The sequence below is a fragment of the Bombina bombina genome, chromosome 5 (assembly GCF_027579735.1).
Source record: "Bombina bombina isolate aBomBom1 chromosome 5, aBomBom1.pri, whole genome shotgun sequence".
Taxonomy (NCBI): domain Eukaryota; kingdom Metazoa; phylum Chordata; class Amphibia; order Anura; family Bombinatoridae; genus Bombina; species Bombina bombina.
In genome coordinates, this window is record NC_069503.1 from 266,618,930 (window position 1) to 266,635,406 (window position 16,477).

Consider the following 16,477-nt stretch of genomic DNA (forward strand, 5'->3'; position numbering starts at 1 on the left):
GTGGATTTACCTGTGGCTCTGGAGGCTCAGGGTTTTTTGGTGCAACTATGTCTTTAACCAAATTCTTTAAGGCTTTGTTCTCGGTTTGCAAATCTGTAAGTGCTCTTGCCAGATATTCAACTTTTTGATTAAGAGTATCAATTTCAGTTTTCACAGTTTGGGGATCCATTACTATTAGCAGCTATATTTTTAAAAATTTTTTTTTTTTTTTTTTTTTTTTTTTTTTTTTTTTTTTAGGGCTTGATTATTATGTTATAACTACAATATTTAAATGTTGTGTAGCTGTAATAGCGGAACAACCACAGGAAAGACTTAGCCTGCAGTGTCAGTATTAATACAGCACTTTAATAGTAATGGATGATTCCCAGCAGCGGTGTAAGAGTGAAACTGAGTGTTTGCAAAGTAATACAGCAGGTAGAGGTTAGGATAACTGCTGATATAAGTATAAATGACACTATGCAAAAATATACGACTGATATGTTCTTAGTACTTTGATTGTTGCAAAGCATAAGATATGGTTAGAATGCAGACTGGAGATTTAAGCAGCAAATGATAGAAAACAGGTTATCCAATAGATAAGCAAAGTATTGCAAGCAAGGAATGGCAGACAAATAACAATTAGCAGTTCAATACAGATTGAGATATACTTGCAAGTACTAGCAGCTGTAGTAGAATGAATCCGGTGGTTGGTGTATGTTAACACGATGAGAAGGGAGCAGTAGCAGTGTCCGTGAAAGCTACTGGAAGGTGTGAGCGTGGAACAGCGTGTAGATCCGGCTGTACAAAGTCAATCCGCTGGAAACAGGAAGTGTTCTGTAGCTGAGAACGGAGAGGAGCTGAACAGCAAAATGTGTAACAAAAGAGTCAGGTACTTTGTTCAGGATAGCGATGAAGGCAACAAGTAGCCTAATAGGTAAAAAGGCTTGAGGCTCAATATCTGTAAGCTGGAGTGGAGGAGTGTATCCTTTAACCTGTGCCAAACAAAATAATCAAGCAAAGAGGATAGCAGGAAGTGCACTTATAAAGCAAAAGAAGGTGGGGCTGAATTAAAGGGGACATTACAGTCTGCTATTTCTGAACAAAGGGGATCCCAGAAAGGTATTTACAACCATGTATGCCATAATTGCATAAGTTGTTTGTAAATAAATTCAGCGAGAAACCTAAAGTTTGTGAAAAAATTTGTGAAAAAGTAAACAATTTATTTTATTTGATCGCAGTGAAATGGTGGCATGAAATATACCAAAATGGGCCTAGATCAATACTTTGGGATGTCTTCTAAATAAATATATATACATGTCAATGGATATTCAGGGATTCCAGACAGATATCAGTGTTCCAATGTAACTAGCGCTAATTTTGAAAAAAAGTGGTTTGGAAATAGCAAAGTGCTACTTGTATTTTTTGCCCTATAACTTGGAAAAAAAGCAAAGAACATGTAAACATTAGGTATTTCTAAATTCAGGACAAAATTTAGAAACTATTTAGCATGGGTGTTTTTTGGTGGTTGTAGATGTGTAACAGATTTTGGGGGTCAAAGTTAGAAAAAGTGTGTTTTTTTCAATTTTTTCCTCATATTTTATATATTTTTTTATAGTAAATTATAAGATATGATGAAAATAATGGTATCTTTAGAAAGTCCATTTAATGGCGAGAAAAACGGTATATAATGTGTGTTGGTACAGTAAATGAGTAAGAGGAAAATTACAGCTAAACACAAACACTGCAGAAATGTAAAAATAGCCATTGTCATTAAGGGTAAGAAAATTGAAAAATGGTCCGTCATTAAGGGGTTAAGCAACTCTGTGATAGGGTGTAAAACTGTTGATAAATCTGGAAGAAACTTGCCCACATAATTTACAAGGCCCAATATCTGTCTCAGCTCATGTACATCAGAAGGACTTTTCATCTGTTCAATAGCACAAATTTTCTCGGGGTCTGGCTTGATGCCATCCCCGTTGATGATATGCCCAAAGTAACATAGTTCAGTTTTCCTAAAATGACATTTTTCTTTATTCAGCTTCAGCCCAGACTCTTTGATAGCCTGTAGCACACAACTTAAACGCTGATCATGCTCCTCCACTGTAGACCCATACACTAGAATGTCGTCCATGACGACAGCTGTGCCCACGTGGTCACTCAGGAGATTTCCCTTTGAAAGATTTCAGGAGCGGAGGATATCCCAAAGGGGAGTCTGCAGAAGCAGAACTGACCTACCCGTGTGATAAAGGTAGTCAGTTTGCGGCACTTTGGATCCAGGGGGATCTGCCAAAAGCCGCTAGAAGCGTCTAATGTGGAAAAGAACTTCGCCCCAGCCATCTTTGGAGCTATATCTTCTAATGTTGGCAGCACAAATCTCTCTCTCTTCACTGCCTCATTCAACCTTTTCAGGTCCACACAGATGCGCACCTTTCCGTTTTTCTTTGAAACTGGAACAATGGGGGCACACCAATCAGTCGCTTCAACAACCTCTTCAATAACCCCCATAGACTTCATGCGCATAAGCTCTTTCTCCACTTGAGGCATGAACGGGAACGGAATTCTACGGGGAGTAGAAATACTGTATGGGACTGCGTCACTTTTAAGTGCTATACGGACTGGTTTGCAATTCAGTAGGCCCAACTCGCCAAACATATCTTCGGAAATCTCATTCACTCTGGCCACGAGGCCCAAGTCACAGGCTGCTTTTCTGCTCAATAAATTGTTAACACACTGACCTCGAATCACATGCACTCACATGGTGAACTTTCTTTGCTTGTACTCACAGCTGGCAAGAAATTCCCCCACACAGTCAATGCGGCCACCAGGACTATGTACATTTGTAGTAACCTTCGCCAGCTGGAGCTGTCGAGGCAGTTTCATAAATTCAGCAAAAGACATTACAGTGATATCTGCTCCTGTGTCAATCTTAAAATCAACTTTGGCTCCCATTACAGTAAAAGTAACTTTCCAATCTTCCTCTGAGCTTGGCCGTTCCACATTGGACCCCACAAAAGACACTTCCTGACCCTCCTGGTCACTGTCCACCTGCATCTCCTTAATGTATTCAGTTTTACACACCACTTCAAAATGGCCCATTCTGTTACATTTTCTGCATCTTTTATCTCTGGCCGGGCATATAACACTCTGATCATGGGCACGGTAGCACGTGTGCATCGGGCATGTTGCGCCCATCCACTTCTAGGCCTTTCCATTATTTTAGATCTACCGCTCACACTGTGCCTTTCACTAGCAGTTTTCCTGGACTGTTGCACTTCATCCACAATGCTCTCAGACCTCAGATCAGCACTCTGCTTTTTCACCAGTTCGCTCTGGCGGGCCATCCTAATAGCCCCATCTAATGTTAAATCAGGCTCTAACTGCAGCTTCAGTGAGACTTCAGCATCTGCAATTCCAATAACTATTCTGTCTCTGATTTGCTCTTCTTTAGCAACACCAAACTCTCAGAATTCAGCTAGTTCATACAGGCTGCGCACAAATTACTCCACAGATTCTCCCACACGCTGATTACGTTTCTGAAAACAAGCTCTCTCATGAATCACATTTCTTTTAGGCACAATGTGGGCACTGAGTTTATCCATAACTATATCAAAGTTAAATTCTTCCCCTTCTTGGAAAGTAAAAGCATTGAACACTGGCTCCACATCTTTCCCCATAGAGTATAAAAGAGAATTAACTTGTACTTCACCACTCTCCTTGTTCAGCAATCCTGAAGTGCTGAAACCGCTGACGCCATGTGGGCCAAGCTGCAGGCTGAGAAACGTCAAAAGGCTCAGGTGGGGTAAACTTTGACATTGCAATCGATCAGGAACAGAAGCGCAGGCCAGAACTTCTGACACCATGTCATGAGATGCAGGACATATGCAGGACACAGCAATGATGGTACAACTCTATTTTATTACAGAGCATGGAAACATACATCTAGTCAGGTTAATTTCACTAACTAACTGCGACACAGACTACCGGACCTAAGCCCTGCCCCCAACTAGTGACATCACATCCTGCTCTCATCACACACTGGAAGCTATTTTATATATAGGGCTATCTAGGACAAAGATATCTTAATAATATAACTTGTTAACTGAAATGGCTCAAGGAAATTGTGTGATTAAACCGCATAGAGTGGACCAAAATAAGCTGGCTATAGTCCAAACTACGCTGCTTTCACATTCACTTCTCCTGTAAACGGTGGGCGTGGCCTTAGGCGTTGTGCGGGCTCCTCCCCGCTTCGTCAAATTTGTGGACTTGATATTAAGTATTTTATACGAATATTAAGGATCATTGTGTGATTTTGAACATCTATATATATTTTTTTCAACTTTGAAAGTGGCGCTGTCTATATTATCTTATTTGTTAAACTGTTTCAACCCATCAAAAAAACGAAATCATTATTAACTACCACAACCTATAACAAAATCCGTGTTTAACCCCCCTGTTATTAACCACTAAACTACTACAAACTAATTGCATAAAACCCTAACTGCTTTTAACCCCTAAATCTCCACAACTCCCATAAAAACCCTAACTAATTTTAACCCCTAAAAATTCTTAAACCCACCATAAGACTCTCAACCTTAACTGACTCCCCACCACAAATCCCTTTAAACTCACTTCTAGACTAAGATCCTTTAAGTTGTTAAAAAAATATATATAAATATTATAATAAAAAAAACACATTACTGAAAAAAAATACTATTATAAAAATATACACAATTATATCCCCCTGAAAAAGAAGCTCACCTCAAAAACAACCCCTCCAAAAAAAAAAAAAAAAGACTACTGAAACAAAATAAATTCTCACTCTGCGAAGATAAAAACAAACAGAAATATTGTCCCCACTTCATGTGCAGTAAAAACTTGGTATTCAATGATACTCACAAAAGTTGCATCACCAATGTGTGCTAATTGGAACAGACTAGGATATCACAGTGTCCCAGCTTACTGGCAGATTCCAAGCCCCTGCTTGCTTCCAATCCAGGATCAAAATGAACGCTCATGCTTCACCATATATAAATTTAAAATAATTTATTAAAACAGATAAATTAAAAACCATTTTCTACCAACAATAGCTTTTAGGGATTAAAACAATACACTATGCGTTTCTCAGCTTAAAGGGACAGTCTACACCCAGTATATTTTTTGTTAAACTACTGTTAAATGCCATTTAAACATTGTTTAGCGTGTCCCTCATCTCCCTGCTTCTATGAAGTTTCATCAGGTGTCTATCGTACATCTTGTAGCACAAGCTTTTAAATGTCCTAACTCCAATCAGTCTCAGGCTTCAACACACACCTTGTTAGAAGCGGTGTCTGATTACCTAGATATTTGCAAAACATGAGAGCGTGACCCGATCTCTCTTAAAGAAATATATGTTTCTATGTATATTACTATGTTGCCAAAATTGAACTCAAATGTTTCTATATGCCCTGTTTCTCTGAGGGTTTCCCATATGTCACTCTCTAAGTGTCTTGCATATATTGTAAATATCCGGTTACGAACAAAAATTGCATAAAATGAATGAATCAACGGATCCTATTATCAAGCAATGTTATATTTCAAGCATTAATGAAATGTGTCACGTCATTTGACACCCCAGAAGACATTCTTACAATACCTTTATTTTGCTGAACATCAGACTTATGTTATTAACGTTACTGTCAGTTGATAAACCAGCCCATTTCACACAGATGTATCTCGTAATCGTTGCCGTTTATCTAAATAAATAAATAACCAATGTAATCTAATTGTATACCATGATCGAAGCCATGGCTTACCTATCAACAACAAGGGTAACTTTTATGTATTGCCTTCTTACTTACTTTCATTGTGAACAGAAATAAATCTTATAACAAAGATTTCCTGTCATACATGTTATACAATATTCATGATATTAATAAAAACTCAAACCTCATTGCAATAGTATTCAAAAAGGAAAAGGAAAAACTCCAACACAATCTGCTTACATGATTCCCAAATAAACATCATATTATAATAAAAATACAATTTATTTATGGAAAAGAACTAAAGACAGGACTTCCACTTCTTTCCGAAATCTCGGTATCAGTTGTTAAGCACTACTAAGTAATATTTAAAAAAATTTAAGACGAACTTTTGATTGTAATTTCAAATAAAAAAGGGGTATTACAAGTTGATTCTTCAGGCTTGCTGGAAACAGGAGTTAAGAAGCAGCGGTCTTAAGACCGCTGCTCCTTAACTCGTCTGCCGCCTCTGAGACTGCGGACAGCAATCCGCCTGATCCTATACGATCGTGTTGATTGACACCCCCTGCTAATGGCCGATTGGCCGTGAATCTGCAGGGGGCGGCATTGCATAAGCAGTTCACCAGAACTATACATGCATATAAGAGAAGAGTAGATCTCACGGGATAAGTGAGATCTAAAAGTCTAGGCAAACAGCACGTATAAAACAGTATCTAAATCTAAATGGTTGAAGAAACTGATACAAGCGATCTATGCACAAAAATGTTTAGTATATTTATTAGAAATACAATATATATAAACCTTTAAAATCATACAAGTGAGGGGTCCCCCATATTGTAATGTAGTACAAGGAAGTAGCCAGCTTAAATAAATAAACTTGTGGTGTACCACATAATCTCAGTAAAGCTACTAATGCCAAAGTAGATTTCCAAAGGTTGCTTGGAAGAGACATACAATGCAGAAAGGCTTAAATGCATAAGTGTTAGTGAACTCATCGAAGCAGTCAATGCTAGTAAAGTTCTCCAGTTTAAACGGAATGATAGAAAAGCTTTTCAAAGAGCAGCAAAACATAAGCGTGTCCACAGGCAGTTATTCAATCTTAAGACAACCTGATAGATCCTTGCACAGTCAAAAGCAATAATACTTTCACTCACGGAACCAGATAGTGTGAAAAGAATCGCAGCCAGCGATATCTCCGGTGCCTCCGGTCACATATATACTTATCCACATGCGGCGTCCCAGCATCAAGGAGTGTGTACAAGCCACAGAGGGTAATGCGATGAAGAGGGGATCCAAACAGTAAAAGGTAGCGGCAAACCAACGCGTCCCTGTGCGTTATTCACTCCGCTTTCATGGTCTCTCTGAGCTTCTTCTGAGTTGTGACATCACCCTGTAGAGGTTGCTGTTTATTGTATACGGTTATCACGTGGAACTCAGCAGCTGCTGGAATTCATAAAGGACCATTACAGAGTCACGCTAAAGCGAACACTTATGCGATTTGTGCCTTGAGCCTTTTCGTCTTTGTATTTTCATAATCCAATACAGTGTCTCTTGCAACCTTATTCTTACAGGGTATTGTAAATAAATAAAAACAAAAACAACAAACCTTTTTTACAACATTACCACATTTGATAATTGTATCTAATAATCAAAATATTCTGATATAATACACATCAAATAATCACAAAATTATTCACAGATGGCTGGGGTTTTGAGCACATGAAGCAGACACACTGCTTGTACATGAACGACTGGAGATACACATATTTACAGATTGGTCAGGTTAGAAAGGAGACAAACTCCAATTTTTCATTTAACCCACTAGGGGACAAAGGCCCCTATTTAACAAAGGTCTTACCGACCTGATCCGACAGTGCGGATCAGGTCCGCAAGACCTCGCTGAATGCGGAGAGCAATACGCTCTCCGTATTCAGCATTGCACCAGCAGCTCACAAGAGCTGCTGGTGCAACGCCGCCCCCTGCAGACTCGCGGCCAATCGGCCGCCAGCAGGGAGGTGTCAATCAACCCGATCGTACTCGATCGGGTTGAATTGTTGCGAATACTGTCCGCCTGCTCAGATCAAGCGGACAGGGTTATGGAGCAGCGGTCTTTGTGACCTCTGCTTTATAACTGCTGTTTCTGGCGAATCTGAAGACTCGCCAGAAACACGGGCCGTCAAGCTCCTTTCGGAGCTTGATAGATAGGCCCCAAAGTCTTAAGATTGTACTGTACATTCTTGTAACATTTTATCAATGAAAACGCTTTGATGTTACCAATGCACAAAACCAAATGTGGTAATGTTGTAAAAAAGGTTTGTTGTTTTTGGTTTTGTTTTTATTTATTTATGATACCCCATAGGGGTAGATTTACCAAGCAGCGGATGCTGCAATCTACTCCAGAAGTTTCCGGCTTGCCAGAAACTTAAGTTAAGAAGCAGCCACCTCTGACTGCAATCATCCCAATCTGATTTATATATATTTTTTTTATTTTTTTAACTTAATAAGTACTGAGCAAGTTGAAAAATAAATGTTTATGTGGATGCTTTGGCCATCATTTGTATTTACTGGAGGCCAAAGCCAAAATGTCCCCAATGTACTAGGTGATATTTTTTTGTAGTTTATTGGCAAACGGATGTTTACAACTGTAATATTCCTGTAGCATTCTGAATTCTGGCATGCACTTTTACATCAGCTTATTTGCCGGTGTATCTGTTCTCTCAGTTCATAGGATCACACAGAGGTTTGGTTCTCTCTTGTTTGTGCTCTCAAGGTAGTCATAATTATATAAAGCATTAATCACTAATCTGAAATGCAGAGTTAAAAAAACAAGAGCTAGATAACGATTAGGCGGTGCACTAAGAAAATGATATTGTTTGTATAGATACTACTAAGCGACAGAGAACACTAAGAGATACTAAGAAAATGATATTGTTTGTATAGATACTACTAAGCGACAGAGAACACTAAGAGATACTAAGAAAATGATATTGTTTGTATAGATACTACTAAGCGACAGAGAACACTAAGAGATACTAAGAAAATGATATTGTTTGTATAGATACTACTAAGCGACAGAGAACACTAAGAGATACTAAGAAAATGATATTGTTTGTATAGATACTACTAAGCGACAGAGAACACTAAGAGATACTAAGAAAATGATATTGTTTGTATAGATACTACTTAGTGACAGAGAACTATCTGAGTGTTATGTTATTGACTAACTGTGGTTCTTATAGCTGGTCCCAATAATGAGGATATTTTTGACCCCCGTTATCATAATCTGTTTCTATCTCATAAGGATACTAGTGTTACTGACAATTATTCCTAACTGTGACCCAGCAATCCAAATTGAAATTAACTCGACTATGACCTAATCCCAACCCCAGCTAGCTGTAACTACAAACCAGCCCCAACTGCAATCAATCTAATCATGATCTTGCCTTACTGCAATAAACCCAGTTTATTTTCTGCAACAAACCCTCTCTGTGGTTGAACTAGTCTCACTTATTTGCAATTAACTTTAACCTTTACCCTTTAATTGTCCCTATCACAGCAATACACCACAAAACCCACCCAAATTATCCTCCCTACATGATGCTCCCTACGTAACAAAAAACACAAACTAGTAAAAGCAGAAACATTTTTAGCTTAATCCCAATTCATATTCTTTAGCCTCCTAGCCCCATGTAGTAATCTCCCCTTGACATTTAGTTTTAGATTAATGCATGTTTATACAGTTATGTAAAGTAATCCTCATTGAATATAGGGCGGTTAAGCTCACTGCTAAAATGGGGTCTTTTCAATTCTTCTGTTTTGTAACTTCTATTAATAACATTTAAAAATGTCTTATTATCACCTCTAGCAGCAATGTTTATATACTGCTGCTTTTTACTTAGTAAAGCATTTCTGTGTTATTGTTTCATCATTGGCTTCTAGTAATAATATATAAGTGTGGAAGTACAAGCATTTAAGGTGTGGGAGAAGTAGGAGAACTCATTTTGATTTCAGTAATGCCACAGTTGTCATTTCAATGTTTCACTCCCAGTGTAGGGCTCATTCAAACTTAAACTGTATTTGACCCCTTATAAAATGTGTCTTTGTACATGTGTTTGATTAATCTCTTTAATTGTCCTTCATTGTAAATTATCCTTCTTTTTCTACTCCCCTTGGATTAGACAATTCCCTCGTTACTAGTTCCATGCTTAATATCCATTAGCCTTTTATTTCTCCTTGATTAATGAAAAAGTGAGCACATTCTCCTGAATATATTTTATTTCCAAAAAGCATTCATTTACACAAGGTATTGTTAGTATTGTTATTATTATTGTTAGATTATACAATGATGTTACAATTTGAATGTACTATTCAAGTAAATGCAACTATAGAACACAGTTTTAATAACTCTGGTCTGTTCACTAAGAAAAATCTTTTATTTTTTCCCAGCTATCATTTACACATTTGGACATTGTATATAAATCAGCCTGCCGCTCGAGCTCTGTTACTGTAATTAATGGTGGTTCTGTGGCATCACCAGTGATTGGACAATATTGCGGAACTGTATCTCCTGGAACCCTTCAGTCGGGATCTAATAAAATGTTGGTAATATTCAATTCAGACAATTCTCCACAAGCTGGAGGATTCTATGCCAGTTGGACCTCTGACTCCTTAGGTAACATATTCTAGGATATTATACAAATATAGATCTTGTATAAATCTTGTTCTTTGTTGCAATTCATTTACTGTTTAGTGCTGAGCACAATAAAAATGCTAAACTATATTTTATTGGTCTTTGTTAATAAAATGTGATGTTGTGTTCTGATGGTCTCCTTTTTTTCTGGTATTGTTATTGGTAGTATTGGGTGGGATAAAAAGTAGTGTTCCCAAAGAGACTAGAAACGTGAACACAGCAAACCAAGTGTATTGCAGCCCCGCTGCCTAGAATGGGGTGTTTTATAGTTACTGTAAAAAGGAATATATATATACTGTATATATATATATATATATATATATATATATATATCCAAGTTATATAAAACTAGCAGCACCAAAGATATTACAATTATACTGGTCCTCTTGTTCCTGCTTTTCTTAGCATTATTTGCAGGAACAAGGTGCACGGAGATTGGTAATTTATTAAACTACTGTTAAAAGTTAAGAAGAATAGAAGAGAGAAAAAGTATGAAATATCAGAAAGAATAAAGCCAATCTTGCCCGGCACTTAGACTATCCTGTTTAGTTAACTATTGCATTACCTTGGGATAAGGGGTTGATCAAGGGTAAATAGCGATACAATTTATAATTCCAATATAAACCCAAAACTTGCTTCAATTATACTAATTTATTTGCCATTACTTAAACAACATTTAGACTATCCTATTTAAGCACATTACAAATCTTATCACAATATAATTCAATATTAACCCAATATAATAGAGTCCATTTAAGCTGGGGATCCCCAGAGATAATTCTGATGTGGCCAGTTATCTTTTTAACAGGAACTTGTTGTAGAACAATTTAACGATACACAGTTCACAGTTAACTGTATCCACAAGCCTTATTGTGAAAAAGGCAACACTTGCGGTAATATACACAATTCACTTTTAAGCAGTACCCGGACCTCCGGTTGGTTTCAGAGAGGGGGGTCACAAATAACAACCAAACCAGTGACTTTGTTGTCCTTTCACCGTGCGATCCTCCGCTTACTTCGGTTACTCAGATTTACTCACTTGATTTTAGACAGTCCTCCTCCCCTTCACCTTGCGAAATACCAACCAATTTCGGAGTTCCCACGGGTTGCAGCTTCTTGATGCGGTTCCTATGTCTGGTATGTCCGCTCCATTGATTGCAAGTCAATACTTGCCGATTATCATCGCAGTTGCTTATCACAAACCCTCTGTCAGGTATATCCACTCCAGCAATTGCAAGTTAATACTTGCCGATTACCATCTTGATTGGGTTGTTGGTATTCTTTTGTGCTATACAGGACACCTCATAATCGCATATCACTCATTGCGACTTTGAAACGCCAAGCATGAGGGTTTGTGATAAGCAACTGCGATGACAATCGGCAAGTATTGAGTAACCGAAGTAAGCGGAGGATCGCACGGTGAAAGGACAACAAAGTCACTGGTTTGGTTGTTATTTGTGACCCCCCTCTCTGAAACCAACCGGAGGTCCGGGTACTACTTAAAAGTGAATTGTGTATATTACCGCAAGTGTTGCCTTTTTCACAATAAGGCTTGTGGATACAGTTAACTGTGAACTGTGTATCGTTAAATTGTTCTACAACAAGTTCCTGTTAAAAAGATAACTGGCCACATCAGAATTATCTCTGGGGATCCCCAGCTTAAATGGACTCTATTATATTGGGTTAATATTGAATTATATTGTGATAAGATTTGTAATGTGCTTAAATAGGATAGTCTAAATGTTGTTTAAGTAATGGCAAATAAATTAGTATAATTGAAGCAAGTTTTGTGTTTATATTGGAATTATAAATTGTATCGCTATTTACCCTTGATCAACCCCTTATCCCAAGGTAATGCAATAGTTAACTAAACAGGATAGTCTAAGTGCCGGGCAAGATTGGCTTTATTCTTTCTGATATTTCATACTTTTTCTCTCTTCTATTCTTCTTAACTTTTAACAGTAATATATATATATATATATATATATATATATATATATATATATATATATATATATATATGTACTGTACCTCCAAAACAAATGCACTCACAGGACCTTTTGGGTCTTGTGAGTGCATCTGATGAAGGGGATTTGCACATCTCCAAAATGTTAAATAAATTTTGGATTTATTCACCCAAAAGGTCCTTTGAGTGCATTTCTTTTGGAGGTATTATTTACGTATTTGCACCCAAGTAGCTGCCACCAACAGGTTGGTGGATCAGCTAATTGGACTTTTGTATATACAGGTAGCGCTCAGTTTATGCCGGTGTTAGGTTCCAGAAGGAATGGTTGTAAATCAAAACCGTTGTAAATTGAAACCCAGTTTATAATGTAAGTCAATGGGAAGTGAGGGAGTTGGATTCCAGGCTCCTCTCAAAAGTAACATCTAATACATTATTTTTAAAGCTTTGAAATAAAGACTTTAAATGCAAAACAGAATTATAAACCAAATGAAATAATCACACAACAGACTGTATCATCAAACTAAGTTTAATGAACAAAAACTTTTTTTACTTGCATTTTACTGCAAACAGTTCTCTGCATTGTTAGCATGTTAGATAATATTGGGTCTGCACCTATTCTATGCATTTTAATCTAGAGTGATTAATAGGCAGTTAGGCACCCTCACCTCAAGCAGCTGGGCTGGAAGATAATAGGGAAGTGGCTGCTAGATCTTGTTGCTTGAAAGCTGCTTGATAGCTAAGGTCTGTTCTGTGTACACAGATTAATTTCAGTCTGCTAAATTGCATAACTTTGTTGCAACACAAGCGGACAGCTCCACCTACTGGCTATATTAATTAGTGCACTGCTTTTCAATGCTTTTCAATAGCAGTCACATGACTGAAAAAAAAGGTTGTTATTCTGAAACGGCGCAAATTGAACCGTTGTAAACCGAGGGCCACCTGTGTGTGTATGTATATATATATATATATATATATATATATATATATATATATATGTTTTAAGCCTAGTAGACATATTTAGTGAATTGTGACTGATCCCTCTTGTTGTATGGGCAATGGGTTACTATTTATCCTTAGGTGACAATGCACAGAGTATTATACAAAAACACACTATTAGAAGCATTTGACTAAAGAACAAAGCTCACGACCCTATGCCTTTGTTCTGTAGGATATTAACCACTGAAGGAATAACCTCTTGGTCTGCAGTTCAGATGAATAATTAAAAAAGTTATTTTTGGATGTTTCCAAACCATAAGCATGGGTACCTTTTTTATTATTAATCTGAACTGCAATCTGAATTAAGTTGTTTTTGACTTAGTATGTGCTGAAGGTACAGACCACTTTTATGTAATATCCTCCTGTGGGATAAGTTTTACGGATTGAATTGTTTTAATGTGTTGTTAGCACTAATGATGTTATATTAAATAAAGTTGCCATATTGGTGTTGATTTTATAATTATGTTTACAGTTTTACTAGGTGTGCAGGTGCAAATTGCTGTTTTTAGTCTACTTATAGTATACTGAATTTAAGGAGACAATAGATTTAAGTGTTGTTATATTGCACTGCTAGGTATCGGCATTGTTTGGGACATACAATCAGTAAGAGAAATATAATTTTTTTCAATTATGGTCTATTTTTTTTAATTTGTTAGCAATGCACTTGCAAAAAGATAACATGGAATATGAAGGGTTATAATAGATTATTAAAACTAGCATTTTTGGTTTCCTTTTTATCTAAAATATACAATGACTTCTGCTGCAGTGACCCAAGTGTATTATTGTTTTCATCAGCTTTACCAAACATTCTGAATATCTTTTATAGGCTGTGGAGGGTACATCCATGCAGATATTGGTAATGTCAAATCTCCTGGTTGGCCTCAAAACTTCCCTCCAGATAGTAGATGCACTTGGATAATACAAGCTCATGCCAGCAATCATCTCGAGATGACTTTTGATAATAACTTTCATATACCAGATAACAATGATGGATGCCAAAGAAGCTATGTAAAGGTTAGTAGCATCATTTTTTATAGCAACCTGAAATTTCCCATGTTTCTGTTTATATTGTGCTTCAAATACATATAGACAAATCAAATTAAAGTCTCATAACTGTGTAATTAATTCTATAAGGGGCACAGTATCAACTTTTATTGTCCCCAACATTCAGTTGAGAAAGTTAAAAAAAAAAAAAATTGTCAGCAAAATAGTAAATATGACAATATAATAGTGTGTCAGTGATACAGATAGTGTGTGTCCACTGCACTGTTAATAATGTATACAAATAAATCCAACAGATTATTTCACCAGTAATCAAGAGAGCAGTGAAAGGGTGATTGAATCCTTAAAATTGTTTTTATTTCTTTAATGGATCCTTCTATACTAAATATAAATATATATTTATGCTTGTTGGAATTGTTCCCAGTCAGTCATTAAGCAATCGGTCCCACCTTACATTTACACATGTATTTCCTGTTAAGAACAACATAAAACTAAAAATATTACTCTTTTTAATGCAACAAATGTGTGAAGTAATCTAAAATAATGGAAAATGTGACTGAGCCATAATATATTGGTGAATTATACTGTTGGTTTTATTTTACACTAGAAAACTGAAAAAGCTTAGTCTATTCACTTGTTTGTCACTCAGACCTGTCCACAGATCATGTAGACCAGTCAACACGTTTTCCTCCTCCAATGTATCCTATACTAGAGTTAATTATAAAGGAACCATTTATTTAAGCTACATATACTTCTAGCTTTTTATATGTGACTTAAAGTAAAATATTCCCAGTACTGATATCAAATTTAAGACTCTTTAACTTGTTTACACCTCAGAATTATTACAAAAATGCTACAAAATCACCAACCATGACATTGGCCCCCATTTATTATGAAGCATGCAGACCTACTCTCGTACAACCAATTGTTAATCATCCCCAATGAATGAGTGCGGAATGTCTATAAATCCTTAAAACTCTGAGGTTGCAGACACATTAAGAAGCAAATTTCGTAAGACTGGTGCTACTAAATTTCAGATGCCTGCACTGAGAGGCCCCAAAGCTGCTTACACAGCTTAATTAATGGGGGGCTTGTTGGGATTTTTTTTTTTTCAAAGGGATACTATTTTTTTCAGAATAAAGTTTATTATAGTAAAATATTGACTGATCAAAGCTTAAAAGGATACTGACCCCAATTATTTTCTTTCATGATTCAGATACAGCATGCAATTTAAAGCAACTTTCTAATTTACTTCTGTTATCAATTTTTCTTCGTTCTCTTGGTATCTTTATTTGAAAAAGCAAGAATGTAAGCTTACGAGACAGCCCATCTTTGGTTCAGAACCTGGGTATAGCTTGCTGAGTGGTGGCTAAATGTACCCAGCAATCAACAAGCACCCAAATTGGGTTCAGTATCCATTTAATCTTTGATCAGTCAATATTTTACTATAATAAACTTTATTCTCAAAAAATATCGGTTTTGCAGTAGCAATAATTACCATAAATGATGTATTTACAATATAAATTTCACAGACTAGTGTTCTGAAATATTATTACTAATTTGTTTTTTATACTGTACAGATATGGGGGGGTTCTGAAGAAACCCAAGAGGCACCGTTAGCCCATAGTTGTGGGAACTCTGCTCCAGGCACAGTTGTTACTCCAAACAGTATTGGAAGATTAACGTTCCAGTCACAAGACTCTCCAGGAAGTGGCTTTTCAGCTTCTTTTATAAGCAGTAAGTATTAGTAAGAACCATGCATTAGATTGTCAGATGTAAACAGATAAGTTTAGCTATCTTTAATTAGACTATTGTTTGCCAAGCACTTATATGAAATGTTACGTGTCTAAATACTTCAGTCATTAATGAACATTTATATGCCCACATCTAATAAGTGTACAAGTTTTATAGTTTAAAAAGTGATTTGAGCTTATTTTTTTTAATAAGCAAAAACAGTTTTTATTAAAATGTGAGAATTTCCACTCAAGCCTGACAGAAAAAAAAAAACAATTTAAAAGTGTAGAAAAGTTCTAAAACACTGTTAAAATGTATCCAATATCTGAAGGACATATTTTGAATGGTGCACTTTTGAATGGTGCTCTTCCA

At 36.6% G+C, this 16,477-nt stretch overlaps 1 protein-coding gene across 1 annotated transcript in view; it reads left to right on the forward strand.

The window, feature by feature from the left end:
- CUBN (cubilin) overlaps positions 1 to 16,477 on the forward strand; it is a 749,121-nt gene that overhangs the window by 572,671 nt on the left and 159,973 nt on the right. Inside the window, exons 53-55 of the mRNA XM_053713984.1 lie at positions 10,164 to 10,389; positions 14,196 to 14,383; positions 15,952 to 16,108. Of these exons, the coding sequence (XP_053569959.1) occupies positions 10,164 to 10,389; positions 14,196 to 14,383; positions 15,952 to 16,108 (571 nt within the window). The remainder of the gene's footprint in view (positions 1 to 10,163; positions 10,390 to 14,195; positions 14,384 to 15,951; positions 16,109 to 16,477) is intronic.